Source organism: Zootoca vivipara, chromosome 3 (genome assembly GCF_963506605.1).
Source record: "Zootoca vivipara chromosome 3, rZooViv1.1, whole genome shotgun sequence".
Classification (NCBI taxonomy): domain Eukaryota; kingdom Metazoa; phylum Chordata; class Lepidosauria; order Squamata; family Lacertidae; genus Zootoca; species Zootoca vivipara.
In genome coordinates, this window is record NC_083278.1 from 116990463 (window position 1) to 117007189 (window position 16727).

The following is a 16727-nucleotide window of genomic DNA, read 5'->3' on the forward strand; positions in this document are numbered from 1 at the left end:
CAAAAGATGCTGGTAAAAGGTATTCCTAGTTGCTGTCATTGGACTTGGAGGAAGAGGAACCAATGGAACCAGGAGTGGCAGGAGAAGGCACCCTGGATCAGGACTCGGACATCACTGGGCCCAAGTCCAGCAAACAGGGACCTTCGTTACCTGAGACACCTAAAGTAAGACCCCAAGTGACTACCCCCTTTCAAGTGGGACCTCTCCAAGGGCCAGGATCTTTGCTCCAAGACCCTCTTGTGCAATGTGCAGCCAAGTCTGCACACGACTTCAAAAAGACCCAGGAGAGGCAATTTGAGTGCCACGCTTTGGGCCAAATGGCTGCCTCTTTAAGAGTCTCCACTTTCCAGCAAGGATGCAGAACTCGAGAGGTGGCCTCAGGCTTCAATACTGTTAAGTATCAGAACTCAACCCCTGTCCATCTCAATACAAGCCGTCTCTTCCCATGGGCCTGTCCAGGGTTCTGAAACACCTGCTTCTCACTCAGTCTGGTTCCTGGCCTGTTCAGTTGCTATGCAGTCTCTGCCTCTAGGTTACCATGTGCTCCAAGACAATGCCCAGCTTGCTTCCACCAGGCTCTGCCAGGACAACTGTCACTGGCACATCAAGGGGAAACAGTGGGTCTAGGAGCACCCCCAAACTGTGCAAGTATTCCTTTAAGGGAAGCAATACCCAGGTTTGCTGTTGTTGTTTAGTCGTGTCCGCCTCTTCGTGACCCCATGGACCATAGCACGCCAGGCACTCCTGTCTTGCACTGCCTCCCACAGTTTGGTCAAACTCATGTTCGTAGCTTCAAGAACACTGTCCAACCATCTCGTCCTCTGTCATCCCCTTCTCCTTGTGCCCTCAATCTTTCCCAACATCAGGGTCTTTTCCAAGGATTCTTCTCTTCTCATGAGGTGGCCAAAGTATTGGAGCCTCAGCTTCAGGGTCTGTCCTTCCAGTGAGCACTCAGAGCTGATTTCCTTAAGAATGGATAGGTTTGATCTTCTTGCAGTCCATGGGACTCTCAAGAGTCTCCTCCAGCACCATAATTCAAAAGCATCGATTCTTTGGCGATTAGCCTTCTTTATGGTCCAGCTCTCACTTCCATACATCACGACTGGGAAAACCATAGCTTTAACTATATGGACCCAGGTTAGAACTGGTTATTATCCATTATTTTCTGGATTTCCTTTGTAACCTATTGGCCAGCAACCTGATTAAATGACACAGTTCTGGCAATTTGAGAAAGATGTCAAGCTGCATGTCCACTCTCTCCATACTGTTTTATGAGCCTCTTGTGTCTCCCTCAGCCCCACCCCCCCAAAAAAACCCTGTCAAGTCCTGGTCACATTTTGAATAGAGTGGAACACAGAAGTATGAGATCTTCCTTATCTGTTTCATTCCAAAGCATGGGGAACACTGAGTGCCGCTTATGGAACACATGAAACGATTCACAATTTTGGTCTCCTTTAAATAAAAAAGGAAAGGGGGGGGGGCTCCATTAAAATTCAATGTAGCTAAACTGACACAATTCGATTTAGACTGACAATCAAGCTCTGATAAGATCATGATCCAATTTTAGATATGACACAACCTTTAATGTGGCACCACAGAATGCGTTTATTTAAAATCCTTTATTTAATTTCAAATCCCCTTAATTCGCAAGTCAGAGGTCTGCAACCACTCTATTGATCATGCTTGCATGCAGTAAGCACAATTCTTTTAAAACTCCTTCCTAAACACAGTGGGCAACAATAATAAATAATAATAATAATAATAATAATAATAATAATAATAATAATAAATTAAAAAATGTCAACTGTGATTCTTAGCATGAGAGTAACAAAAGCAGTAAAGTTCTTTTAAGATTCAAGAACATGTGGATTGCCTTGCAGCATCAGGGCTATTATTTCAGCAGATTATCTCCCCCAAAAGCCAGCCAGACACTGCAAGCTAGCTCCCCAAAGCTATCATCCCATGGCCTCATTTTTACAGGAGGAAAAGGCAGGGTTCTAAACCCCATGTTTTCCTTTGGATGTGTAGTAGCTCCAGCCAAAGTATCAGGGGACTTGATGCTGGGCAGAATGCAGAAACTGACAATAGTCACCTGAAACACCCAGACTCAGTTCATTCCTGGGCAAAGCTCTTCTACAGAGCTCTCTCTCTCTCCTCTCTCTCCCTCTCTCTTTTAAGTAATGTTTTGGCAGAAACAACCAGCTGTGAAATCAAAAACTTTAACAAAAGCAGTTGTGTTCCAGCAGAGAATTTAAAAGGGATTAACACTGCTGAACAAACACATGCAAATCCACAACTGCGAAAAGTAATTTTCAGATTTAACTTGGGTGTCCAAGTTTGATTCCTTCCAAAAGAAAAATCTGATGTATTCAAAACCTGCTTTAAAAGCCAGGATGGGTTTATTTTTTAGGGGGGGGGGCATGCACCTGGACTCGGTGGGACATGGGGTGCTGCACTAGGAGAGGTGCCTGATCCAGCAGGCAATTCTCATTTGAAGGGCTGCAGCATATGCCCTTTGTGCAAAAGGCCACAGGGTCAATCCCTGGCATCTCCAGGTAAAGGCTGAGAGTCTGAAATCTGAAATCCTGGAAACCCATTGCCAGTCAAAGTAGACAATACTGAGCAGGATGGACCAATGCCAAAATTTTTATAAGGCAGCCTTTCTGTGTTGCTCCTATTTTATTAGCAGAGCAACATTGCTGGCTTTCAGTGGCCATGGTTGAAGCTTTTAAGGGTGTCCGGTTTCAGTGTGCATTCTTTCGGCCTGATTTTATTTGATTGATTTAAAGTTTGTCAATAGTCCTGGAAAATTTAATTAAATCAAACCGCGGCCTGCTTTAATTAAGGGGATGTAAATTAATCCATATGGGAGATAACAGGCAGATGCTGCCAAAGGGCTGGAGGCCGAGCAAGATCACCTCTGGGTCTGTCCCAGCCCACGATCCACAGGCAGAGAAGAGAAGCAACAGCAAGTGTTGCAGCTTGTTGACACAACCCGGGCAGATATGGGTCAAAAAACAGCTTTGGAAGTGAGCATTACTAGGACTGCTCTAAACATTTCTGGTGCTTGAGGAAGAGAATTTGAATGGCACCCAACATACACTAATTGACATGGGTCGCAAGTCAAAGACTTCTCAGAGATGACACGTAACAATTTGGTAGATTGACGCTGCATGTAAACTGCTATTGCAGGAAAAGCTTTAGCTCAATGCTGGCCTTCGTGGCCCTTGGCCTTTACCAGCAAAGGACTCGCATAACCAGAGGGGTACTATGCAAGATGGATCAGCAGCAGGCACCATTGCATTCTCCAAGGTGCAGACATTTAAACCTCCTTCCTCGTCCACTTGCAAAAATAACCCCAACCCAGCAAAATTATGACTTCATCAAGAGAGCTTTTCTTCTGCTCTCTGGCAAACTGGGGCGCCGAGTGCTTGAAAAGCAGCATTCACAGAGCCTCACTGGCTTAGAATCGCCATGCAACTTTTGTGGGATGGCGGAGTGCTGAAAAATTAACTGCCTGGCCCCTTCCTTTGCCTGGTTTATGGCTGTCTTGGCAGATGCACCTCAGACTGCTGCCACCGCCGCAAACTCCATGTCCTGCCAACTGTACATTACTAGCCTTGGAAGGGCTCCAGCCCCGGGAAAGCCGCTCTAAAAGCATTTGCTTGATACTTTCAAACAGCAAAGCTCTGGCGGCGGTGGAGGCCTCCGCTGATGTATAGGCATGCGGAGTGGATTCAGAAGGCCTCCTGTGTTCTCCCTTGGGCTCCTCCCTCTAATTCCAAGGGAGAGAAACAAATGAGATGCTCCCGGTTGGGGAGGAAGAGGAAGAGCTGCCCTCTCACCTCTTCACGAGGGGCAAGCTTTGAAATCTGTCAGCAGGAGGAACTGCCTCTGGGGAGCACTTGGCGAGGGGAGACTTAACTGTGGATTGTTTCCATTCATTGCTAACTTCCACCTGCTGCTCTGCAACTCTGCTGTTTGCAGAGAGCTCCAATTAGTGCTCTTGATGCCGGAGAAACATCCATTAAAAAATTCTGCTTACGGAATTTGAAGGGGATTTTTTTTTTTGGTCTGCCGCCTCTTTATTTGAAAATCCCTCTCTCCGCTGCATTAGAAATTCCACAGCAACCAGCCTCTCTTTTCCTACTTAGCTATTCCCTGAACTTATTTGCAGCCAGGAATCTCGTTAGCCCTGGCTTCTGGTTTTGAATGTCAGAGGGCCTACAATTCAGACCGTATATAGAGTACCGCCAATAAGTAAGCACAGCGCCGATCAATCGAATCGGCTAAAATTGTGTAAAATTATTTTTCTTTTCCAGATTATGCTCAACCCTGGGAAGGGATAGGTACAGCTAAGCCACAGCGCCTTGGCAGAGCTAAATCTTTCTTTGAAACAGATGGTAGCAGAAGTGTGGAGGGGGAAGGAAACCATCGCTATGCGTCTGAACACTCGTCAGAGGACAGTAATATTTACTCCTGGGCAAACACCTTTCCAGACCTTCCCTTAAAACTGCCTGCAAGCAAGTGGGTCAGTTCTACATTGCCATAACAATGCAGGGAACAGGGACAGTCTGAACCAGGATCTCTGCCCTGGTGAATTCTTGCTGTAGACCTTCATAAAGAAACAGCCCAGGAAAGGAGAGGAAACAAAGCATAGTAATAATTAACAGGTAACGTAGCTGCACATGTTTATAGCTCTTTCTGCTCGAGGAAGGAAGCATTTACAAGCTCTGATGAAGTCAGCTTCATCATCTCTTCTGCATCAGTTGGCCTGTGTCCTAGAGCTCTGAAAGGCATTTCCTTTGCACCACTCATCACTCCCGGTGGGTTCCTGAAGCATCCCAACTCCGGCCACAAGCAGAGTGGGGAGAAGTAGCCCCTAAGTTTCACTGCAGAGTGACTGGTGGCATCTGACTCTTCTGCAGCTGAGCAAACAACATTGCAGCTCATTAGGCTTCTGCTGCCCCCACATGCAACTCTGCCGGGCAACTCACTGCACCACATCCTATCTCTGCAATGAAAACTGTTCTACTGCTTCGTCTAAGGCTCTGAATTCTGCCTGGGTCTGTGCATTTTATGCCTCTGAATATTCGTTACGAACTGAAAAACAACAAGAACAACAACAACATACAGAATTATTCTGAGACTTCCAAACAACACTGCAAGATTCTATTCCTCACTGAATGTGGACAACGGCTTAGAAAGGAGTAGGGCACCAGGTAAAGGTGCATGCAGGTATCAGGAAGGCTAGGCTAGGCTTCCCAGTGGTTTGGGGAGTGGGGAGAAGAATTTTCATCAACTTGTGTGAGTCCCTCTTGTATGGCGTGCCTTAACTTCCTACAATCACCACCGTTTACCTTACATCCAAATATCCATGTCCTTCTGCCCCCACTTGAACAAACAGCTCTAGGCCTTAATCTTGCAGAGGGCAGCAGGTGAGTACTGGGTTCTGATTCTCCTGTGCCCCTATCAGGACCAGAGCTCAGTAGGAACTTCCTTGCTGAATCAGTCCAAGGGTTTTCCTAGTCCAGCATTCTGTTTTCAACAGCTGCCAGCCAAACACCTCTGGAAATCACAAGGAGGGGAGCAGGGATTGAAGGCGATGCTCTTTCTCTTTTTCTTGCCTCCAGGACCTGAACATGGAGCTCAGTCCCCACCTTCTCTCCTTGTCCTTTCTCCCAACAGTCTCTCCGCCCCAGCCAAAACTCTACAAGACCCACCCTTCCCCAGTCTTTTAGTAAAGACTCCTGCGGCTTATGCTTAGCAGAGAGCACAGCTGGGGACGGGACGGGACATAAACAGACCTAATAGTGGTACTTTCCTCAAGTATATAATCTGCTTAACCTCTGAGGGCTGCAGTGTGAACCATATCCACACATCACATTTCCCTGGGTATCCAGGGGTGGAAGATCACCATTGAGCAAAAACAGAAATCTAATGCACAAATTGGTGCTAACACCTGCTGGAGAATGCATGCCAGCAATGGACAGGGCTGGAGCCCAAAAGGTGAGTGGGGCCACAGACACCTTCTTCATGTCTCACACTCAGATGCATGCATCCCATTCACCCATTCCCACTCCCCCCGCAATTGATTATTCATTCATTTCTCACTCTTAAGGGAGAAGATCTTCCTGTATAGCTTAGTAAGCTTTCAAATAATAAGAAGCTTCACTGGTGCCAATAGGAGACCTGCGGCTGCAAACCTAACTGCTCTGTTAGAGGCAGAGCTGGAGAGGGGAGGCCACAGGGTAGATTTAAAGATGTTGTGGGCCGCATTCGGCCTCCCAATCCCTGCCTAAGATACTACTCTGCTATCGTCTCGTGCCCAACAGCCCAGAGTTAAATGGAGCGAAACTGAATAGGTGCAATTTCCTTCCTCCGACCCTCCCACCCCCACAAACAACATGGTCAGCAGAAAAGAGACCAGCTGGTAATGGAGAGCAAAGCTCAAGGAACCACTCAGTGTAGTAGCTCTTGCTCTCGTTAATGTTCAGCCATGCTGTGCCCTGCCAAGAAAACTAATGACTGCTGAAGAGGCAATAAGCGGGAGACTCTCAAGCACTTACCTGATAAGAAACTCCCTTCTGGTTTCATCTGTAATGTGCATGAAATGTGACACCCCTCAATACTGAACAGAAGTTTCCAAACTACCTGCCCTGTCTAAATTCTGCCTGACCTCTGGGTTCCACCTTATCACTCCTGAGGCAACAGAGAGCAGCAACAGAAGGGACCATGGCTGTGTTTCCTCCATATACAGCCCAAATGATGTGTTTTTCCAGAAAGACTGGCGCTTCTGACACCCACAAAAAGGCACAGGGAAAATTTCTCTCTAGGAACTGTTTAGCATGTGTGGGAGTATTTTTCAGTTGTCAAAGCCAAAATCAAAATTTGAGCAGAGGGAACTGGATCAAATGTAGTTCCTTGTCCGAAAATTTGGGGTAGTTCCTGGCTAAAAAGCTGTGGAAAATAATGATAAAAGAGATTGTTTCAGTTATATCTAGAATGCCCCGTTAAGCAGCCACTGTTAGTGTTCTGAGGAAGCACACCTGAAAGCTACAAGGGCAGAGACAACTTCAGTTCGATACACTTTAAGATTCCTTAGTGCAATATGAAATAAATTATTTAAAGAATAATTTTGGACTACAACTCCCATCAATATGTCCATGCTCACTGTGGCTGATGGGAGTTGTAGTCCCAAAACAGAAGGAGGGCATCAGGGGAAGGCAAACTGATGTGAAACTTCTAAGCTTTCATATCCACACAGCATCAGAGGTTGATATCATTAACATCAGATTACCATTTTTATCCAATGATATACGGCTGCCCACTAGAGCATCAGACCATTGGTCCATCTGAGTTATAACCACCTACTTGAACAGATCTCATGTCTTATACAGATACCTTTACCAGTCATGTTATCCAAGAGCCTTTAACAAGCCTGCAACTAGACGTGTCAGAGACAAACTCAACATCTTCTGCACACCAACTATGTGTGCTACACTTGAGCTAGGCCCTGTTTCAAAATTAGATTCAAAACATTTTGCATCAATACAGTACCAACATACAAAATTTGACACACACAGTTTTGTTTTGTTTTTTTAAAAAATTAAGCCAACTCTCCACACTGGAAGAAAGTGAGGAATACAGATGACTAGAATCTCAAGACACTTTCGCAAGTACCAACAACACCTCTTTGTCCCCAACACATTTATATTTAACTTGGGACAGGAATAACATGGTTCCTAATGTGGAAACCATCCATTTTACTTTTGACAATAATCCCTATAAGTGTGAGTATCTAATTAAACAACAACAACAGCAACGAGGCAGGCACGATCCCATTTCTACAAAGAGGCACGATCAGTTGCCAAGGCCTCCTGCAAGTGCCGTATTTTACCTCCAAGGAGCACAAATGACAGGAGTAAGGCCATGAAAACATTATGATCGGAACATGCATATTATGGGACACGGCAAATCTCCTTTGCAAAAGCCTTAGGCCCTCTCCCCCACCCCCTTGCATCTTGGGATGCTAAGCACAGCCTTTGCTCCCAGGCAAGCTGACAAGTTACACGCCCTGCACTTTGTCTTTTGAAAAGAGCTGCTGGTGCCACAAGGCGAGCATTTCATTCGAGGAGAAATATGGAGCGCCTTCTTCCAAGCAAAGGAGGGACTGCTGCAGGGCAGGCCTTGAGCTTCTGGCAGAGCCCCATTTCTCATGCTCCCAACCATTTGCGATTCAGCCACAGTGGGAGGGCAAGGAACGAGAGAGGCACCGCTCTCTCCCCAGAGCCAATGAAAGATCACAGAAACTCTTGGAACTTTTCTCTCTCTCTCTTTTTTAGAAATATGCATTATTTCCACCTGGATATTTCCACCCACACTGACCCTGTTAAAGGGCTTCTCTCCTAGTGCCTCTTGCCCCTACCCACCCAAAAACGGAAGCTGGGCAATGCAGAATGAGGCTGAGCAACACTGGGAAGACCTCTGTGGATGGATTCTCAGGGCGCTTTCCCATGCATCCTGGCTCTTTCTACAATTAATCTTTTTATTTAAAAAAAACCACCTGGATTCCGAAAGATTTAAAACCAGAGTTTTATTTTTAAATGTCAGTTACAATGTCATTTTTTGGAAAGAAAACCAGTAACTCGGTTTAAAATGAAATCTGAATGTAACATAGCAACGGGTTAGAGCTCAACGTCGAGCCTACCGAGCGGTGATAGTGACGGCGAAGAGGACTTTCTTCACCGCCTCTATTGCATCTGCAGAAAATAGTAGCAGGAGACACTTTCTGGTGGTTCGCAATTTAACGGAACCACCTTTACCATCAGGGCCTTGTAAAGACCCCAAGATCTCCTGCAACGATTTTGCAAAGTTTTTTTTGCAGATAAAGTTGCTGATATTCGGAAGGAGGTAGACACCACTGTGGGAGCAGGGCCAGGGCGGGAGAGTGCTAGAGCCCTGTCTGGTCAAGTTGCATGGTGCATTCTCTAGTTATCTCCCTCTTGGACTACTGCAATGCACTCTACGTGGGGCTACCTTTGAAGGTGACCCGGAAACTACAACTAATCCAGAATGTGGCAGCTAGATTGGTGACTGGGGGCGGCCGCAAAGACCATATAACACTGGTCCTGAAAGACCTACATTGGCTCCCAGTAAGTTTCCGAGCACAATTCAAAGTGTTGGTGCTGACCTTTAAGACCCTAAACGGCCTCGGTCCAGTATACCTGAAGGAGCGTCTCCACCCCCATCGTTCTGACCGGACACCGAGGTCCAGCACCGAGGGCCTTCTGGCGGTTCCCTCACAGTGAGAAGCAAAGCTACAGGGAACCAGGCAGAGGGCCTTCTCGGTAGTGGCGCCTGCCCTGTGGAACGCCCTCCCATCAGATGTCAAAGAGATAAATAACTACCAGACTTTTAGAAGACATCTGAAGGCAGCCCTGTTCAGGGAAGTTTTTAATGTGTGACATTTTAATGTATTTTTAATCTTTGTTGCAAGCCGCCCAGAGTGGCTGGGGAAACCCAGCCAGATGGGCGGGGTACAAATAATAAATTATGATTGTTGTTATTGTTATTATTATGTAAACACTGAAGTGTCCTCAAGCCGCTATACCACACAGATGTAGGAGAGCCTGTCTGGGGGCGGGGAGGTCTGTGTTTGAACCCCCAGACTCTGCCTTGAAGTTCACGGGTTGACTTTGGGATAATCAGCCTAATCTACCACAAAGCGTTGTTGTGAGAATTCTTGCAAGGAGAGAACTATGTATGCTGCCTTAAGCTCCCTGGAGGAAAGACGGGATATAAATGAAATTAATCGGTTGACCAGTCTAGTGAATGAATGAAGAAATGAAATACCTTCAGAATGTAACAGCTCAAGATCCTCTTTCAAACCCACTGAACTGAAAGCCCACTTTTAATGTGTGATGTTGTTTGTATATAATGTTGGAAACTGCCCAGAGTGGCTGGGGAAACCCACTTAGATGGATGGGGTACAAAATTTAAGTTGTTATTCTTGTTTTCTTCTATGGAAAAGGGGGCGGGGAATGCAGGAAGTATTTGAATTCTAGGACAAGTGTTATAAAATAAAGGGTCATGTATTGTATTATTGTTGCAAATTTTAAATATTTTATCCACCACACCAAGCAGTGAGAAAATGTACTTTCCATACTGAAAACCAGTGTTGGGTAGTAGTTAGAGTGTTGGGCTAAGACCTGGGAAACCAGGGCCCAAAGCCCCACTGAGTCATAAAGCTCACCAAGTGATATTGGGCCCATCACTGTCTCTCAGTCAAACCTACTTCACAGGGGTATTGCAAGGTATTAATGGGGATGGAGAGAACCATATGAGCTCCTTAGAGGACAAAGGGTTCCTCATGTGGAAGACATGGGCAAGTGATTCCAGGAAGTGAAAGGGAAATTGCTCACAACCGAGCACTCCGAATTTTGCTGTGGATCATGGTCGTTGTCTTTAAGCGAGAGGTCTTACTTAAGTTTTCTTACAGCTAAATGGAAATCTATTAATTTCCCAGTTACCACTCCAGTCTCTAAGCAGACAATGGTCAAACGCAAAAGGTCCGAGGACTATATGGCCAGAAGATTTGGATGCTGCTCCCAGCCTAGGTAGTATAAAGACTTCATTTAGTTGCAAACTAACCACTTTTGATTGTTATGGAAACCTTACTATAAGCTCTCATTACAAATATATATATATATATATATATATATACCTGATGATGGTGATGATGATTAGGATGCAATCTTGTTCAGGAAATGTATGAATTACAAAATGAGTAATGTTATTTAAACCAAATTATTTGAATTCTAATTGCCTTAATTTAAAATCAATCCACCTTGCAGGCAGGCCCTTTTTACTAACTAAGCCGTATTTGGATGAAGCTGAAATGAAATAAAGCAAGGAAGGGGCTTCAGTCGTGGTTTGATGGTGGAGATCTCCCTAACAATCTACAAGTAAATATTATTTAGATACAAACTCTATGAAGGAAAGCAAAGGTGGTTCTGAGACTTGACCTCTGCAGTCCTTGCAAAGACAGAAGGCCATTTCAATACACCTTCATTTGCCTCTGTCAATAGACTCAAGGGGTGGCTGTCGGCAATGAGCACAACTGTAGGAGACACACACTACACTTTAAACCTACACTTAAGTTGCCACTAAAACATGAAATGTACGAAGCGACTGCAAATTTGCTGACCAAAATGCAGCAGCCTCGCCTCCCTCGAGATATGCAAAGCGCAACAGGGCCTTATGCTGCTCCTTGTCTCTGTGTACCCCCATACACATCCCCCAAATTTGCTCTGGGTGATTAGGAGAACAGGGGTAGGAGATGGCTCCATCGGACAAACAGAAATGCTTGTGCTGAAGGAACTCTCTTAATTCCATCCTAAATGCCTGATCTCTAGTTGACGCCAGTCTGAAAACCCATATTTTCAGAAATTGCAAGTGAGAGCAGGGGAGGCATCTGTAGGGGAGAATGAATGAGTTAAGAGAGTGTGCTTGTGTGTGTATGTGTTGTGCTGACCCGTTTCTGTGCCGCTGACTCTCCCTGGCAAATGCCTCCTTCAAAGAATTATAGAACTGGAGAGTTGGAAGGGACCCCAAGGGCCATCTAGTCCAACCCCCTGCAATGCAGGAATCTCAACTAAAGCATCCCTGAGAGACGGCCATCCAACCTCTGCTTAAAAACCCCCAAGGAAGGAGAAACCACCACTTCCCAAGGGAGTCCACTCTACTATCCAACAGCTCTTACTGTCAGAAAGTTCTTCCTGATGTTTAGTCGGAATCTCCTTTTTTGTAACTTGAAGCCATTGGTTTGAGTCCTGCCCCCCAGAGCAGGAGAATACAAGCTTGTTCCATCTTCCATGTGACAGCCCTTGAGATATTTGAAGATGGCTATCATATCTTTGCTGTGGGGAAGGTGTTCAGAAAGGGGACTCAGCTGTGGGGGGAAGGATGTTTTCTAATCATATATTTTTATTACTCAGTTCCTGCACCGTTCTCTCCAAGGAGGATCTAGGCCACACCTTATGAAAGTCTTGCCTTAGAATAGTGGTTCACAAAGTGAGTGCATTAACCCTAGGGGCACCAAGAGGCAAGGGGGTGCTGGAGGTGTAAATGACTATTAGACTTTGAAAAGCTGGGATCATTAGATTAAGTCCTTCCATTTTGTTGAAATAATTAAGCTAGTTTTAACTGGATTTTGAATAAATGTGCAATTAATTGTTTTGAATTACCGTATATTGTGTTAATATCATCCTCAATGGCTTTGCAAACTGTTATTCTGGATAATTCTTTTTATTGGCCATGGGGCACCGTGGATGAGTTTACTGAACCCAGGGGTGTGTGGCTTGAAAAAGTTTAGGAACCACTTGCCACCTTCAAACACACCAGTAACAAACAGGAAAAGACCAAAGGGCCTTGCCAATTTACCTTGTTCAAGCCTCTTCATCTGCTGAATCTGGTCAACCGTTTTCTTCAGAATCTTGCATTTGTCAGGTTTGACACTTAGGCTGTCGATCTCCCCGATATTGGCTGAGAGTAGCTCTGCCAGCTCCTCCAAGTATTTGTTCTCTTGCTCCCTGCGCCGTTTCTCATTGCTGTTGGAGAAAACCAACACTCAGTTACTAAATTCCTCAGTAATCAAAGCCTATGCAAGCTTTAAAATAATCCAAAATTCACACTAAGGACAGCCCAAAATAAGGACGCGAGTTTCTTGAATACTTGTGAGTGTTTTGTGAATACTGTATGCCCCTGACTGCAATCTAATCCAACAACAAGCCACAGGCTGTGTTAGCGAGGTTCCATCCAGCCATCAGTTCAAGATTATCTGATCCAACTCCATCCATACTATAACCATTTCAAACGCTGGTAAAAACAAAACCAGACCAGTGTCACGTAGTGTATAGCATCAGCTAATAATAAAATGCAATGATAAAGGGCTCATGGCAACTTGCTAAGGATCTAAGGTAAAGGATCTAAGGTAAAGGACCACTGATGGGTAAGTCCAGTCGCAGACGACTCTGGGGTTGCGGTACTCATCTCGCTTTACAGGCCAAGGATGCCGGCGTTTGTCCACAGACAGTTTTTCCGGGTCATGTCACTAGCATGACTGAGCCGCTTGTGGTGCAACGGAACACTGAAACCAGAGCAGCGCATGGAAATGCCGTTTACCTTCCCACTGGAGCAGTACCTATTTATCTACTTGCACTGGCATGCTTTCGAACTGCTAGGCTGACAGGAGCTGGGACTGAGCAACGGGAGCTCACCCTGTTGTGGGGATTCAAACCGCCGACCTTCTGATCAGCAAGCCCAAGTGGCTCAGTGGTTTAGACTACAGTGCCACCCGCGTCCCTTGCTAAGAATCTACATGTTAGCAATTCAATTATTCAATTGCTGCCCCCGGGAAGGGCTCCCGGAGCTCAGTGGTGGAGCATCTGCCCAGAAAGTCTCAGGTTTAGTCCCTGGCATCTTCAGGTCAGGTTGGAAGAGACTCTTCCACCTGAAATCCTCAAGAGCTGCTGCCAGCTGAGCTAGATGGACCGATGGTTTGACTGGGTATAAGGCAGATTCCTATGGTCAGTGTGTACAATGTAAGGCTAGTCAAGAGGATGCAGACTTTTTATTGTCAAGTTTTATTAGCATATGAGATTTTTGATCCACAGATGTGCATTTTCTTAGCAAGTATTGCACTAGGTTTATCATCACAGTCTACATTTTTGTGCTTAAGAGTGCATTTACTATTCCTATGCTAGCTCTCGAGTTGCAATGCACTTTTGCTGCTTTTGCACAGAAATATGTGAGCCCCCCTCTCTTTCTCATTGGTTTAGGCTCATACTTCTCTTCTACACACACTCTCTGCCTCAGCAGGCTATATGGCTATGAACACAGAACAGCCACTCAACCGCTCAAGTTATAAGGAGGCCACTAAAGGCAAAAAGAAACTGGTAAATTGCCAACAGGAATAAATTGTGATGGCAGTGCGCCAAGAAAGCAAGTTAATAAGCTAAAAGGCAGAAGAGATTTTTTTTTAGAAAAGAAAAGAAAGAAAGAAGGGCAATCAATCTGTTTGCAAAAGCTGCTAAAGCAATCGCTTTATAAGCAAATCTAAGAAGCTTCCAACACACCATGGAACTATATAGATGAAGAGTGAGTCGCCTTTACTTGGCTGCAGTTACTCGTTTTTATACTTTGGAGCATCTAAGAGCAATTCTGCGGGCTTTTTTTCTTTTTCTTTTTTTAATGCAATGATAGCACGGTTCATTGCTGAGTGGGATTTGGATGCCTTTCCCCAAGGTTGCAATTCTGTTGCTGAGGGGGTGGGGAGATCCTGCATTTTCACAGCACTGCAACTACAGGATCTTCGTTGCTGGGGGAGGCACAACCTTTCCCTCCCACCCAGCACCGCCTTCTGTTAGCAGGGCTTCATCAACACGGGGAACAAAGCCCCCATCCCTTCCCCAAAATGCAGCCCCAGCAGCTACCAGGTTACCCTCCCAGCTCCCGCTCAGTCCTGCCATTTCAATAACCATTTCCATCTTTTTCATGTTGTTCTTTGGAGATTATACTGAAGGGTTAGAAGCTGTATCTAGACCTATCGACATTTTTTAAAAGCTTGAACAGGAGCAAAGCTATCTTTTGCAGGAAACTCCCCCCCCCCAAAAAAAATATATATTCTGTTAGATAAGGGCTGTCATGGACTGGTTGAATGAAGAGGAATGGTGGGAGGAACCAGCTGGGGAACCATCAAGGGATGAAGGCTCGGAGACCAGGGCATGGCTTGTGGGACAACGATGAGTGGTCAGAGGGAGAAGAAGGAGGAGACTGGGGGGAGGAGGTGTCGGACGCTGAAGACATAACAGGGCTTTGTGAGTATGGCGAGTCTGTGGCAGAGAGAAGAACAGGAGCTGAAGCAGGAGAGGACGGAGGCCAAGAGGCAGAGATGAGTCAGGCTGGTGACGAGTCATGGGTGTCTCCCCCTTCTGCTGTGATGAGCTCCCCTTCCCCTGGTCTCCCAGAAGCAGAAGAGGCATGAAAAGGGTGGAGGAGAGATTGCTGACACTTAGGCGCAGTCTCAGATTGCTTAGGAAAAACCCTGGAGAGCACGGGACTTAGGCAGCTGTGGGGAGGTGGGGACTTTCAGTCTCGACAAGTGATCCATGGGGCAAGACCTACCAGAGATGAGTTGATGTGCTCATTACGCCTGACACTCTTGTGCAAATTGCATTGTTTGCTAATAAAGAGTTAATACCAACTTGCACAGTATGATTTACTGCTGACACACTCCTGTCATGTTAAGGAGGGGGTACTGTAACATCTGCAAGATCTGCTGGATGATGGGTTTGCTCTGATTATTGAAATATTAAGTAAATAGTAGCATGAGCATTTTAGTTGAGGTCAAATTAAGAGGGGGGATCAGTAAAGTAACTTGTGCATGAATTTATTTAAAGATTAAAGAATGTAACTCAATGCCTCTGTTGCTATGGCAACATGTAAGGTATAGGAAAGAGAAGAATAAGGGCAATTTCCCCTAGAGAAAAGCATCATAAGGATATGATTTCAATGAGAAAGTCTTCCTACCATACCAAAGTACCATCCCCTGCAACAGTTAAAACTCTCTAGACGTTAATGCAAAAGAAAGCTGCAAATTAGCAAGACCCAAAGCTAGAACGAGGGGTGACAGCCAATGAAAAAATATCTCAAGTCGATTAATCATACAAGCTAATTGATGAAGTGCTTAATCAATCAGTTAAATTGGCATGGGTGTGCAAGTGAATAAAATAATAGTTAAATGAAAAATAAAGTAGTCTATTTTAGTTGATGCAAGCAAATGAAACAGCAGGAACCATCTTAAAAGAAAAGGAGAGACATAACGAAGGATGGACAGAGTTCTTCCATTCCATTATGCTAATGCTAGGGATGCCTACCTGGACTGGGTGAGGGAGCTAAAAAACTGAACTCCTCTGCTAGAAAAGGGAGGATCTGAATTTTCAGATTTCACTCCATTTTATGCCTCAGCAGCAGGCCCTCCCTGACAGCTCTCCCAGAGAATATGTCAATTTTAGTTTCTCTGCTTCTCATTCTTCTAGTTTCTCACATCAGCTTTCAATGTTCAATTTTTTTCCAACTTTCAATTCCCCCCCTCAAGACGTCATGAAAATTCAGCAGCATATTAAAGCAAATTTATCTGAAATACACTTTTTCTTATGTAATGTTGCCTAATATATACATTTCGGTGACGTTTTCCCTAAAAGAATGATTTTTATACATTTTTTTTTTACTAATATATGCATTTATAGGCACACTTTGCACTAGTATGTGCATTTCTCTACAAAATTTCCTTGCAAAATTCAGAGAAGTATTGATTCGGAGACTTTTGAAGGATAGCAGTGCTTTGGTTCTCACATTGGTTCAGAAAGTATATTTGACATAAGTTTGCTTTGCACATGACCAGTTTTGCACAAAGGAGCTATGTGCTACAAGTAATCATTAATTGATAGTAATTTTATTATTTATACCCTGCCCATCTGGCTGGGTCTCCCCAGCCATGTAAAGAGGTGTCCACAAAAAGATTCACAATACACTTTATTGTGTGATTTCATGTTGGATCCCCACCCCCACCCCTTTTCAGATTATCTGTGAACCAGGAAATCCAGATTCAATGGCAAAAATGGTTGAGGAGGATGCCATGTGGACTCTAGGGAAAGCATGCAGCT

The 16727-nt window shown here is 45.0% G+C and overlaps 1 protein-coding gene across 10 annotated transcripts in view; it reads right to left on the minus strand.

Moving 5' to 3' along the window:
- The window catches only part of NCOA1 (nuclear receptor coactivator 1), a 268356-nt gene that overhangs the window by 73391 nt on the left and 178238 nt on the right, over positions 1-16727 (minus strand). For all 10 annotated transcript variants that reach the window (XR_009557408.1, XM_060273185.1, XM_060273179.1 and 7 more), the window contains one exon: positions 12445-12611. Coding sequence is in view for 9 of the 10 variants with exons in the window: in XM_060273185.1 (XP_060129168.1) it covers positions 12445-12611 (167 nt within the window). In the remaining variant the exon portion in view is untranslated. The remainder of the gene's footprint in view (positions 1-12444; positions 12612-16727) is intronic.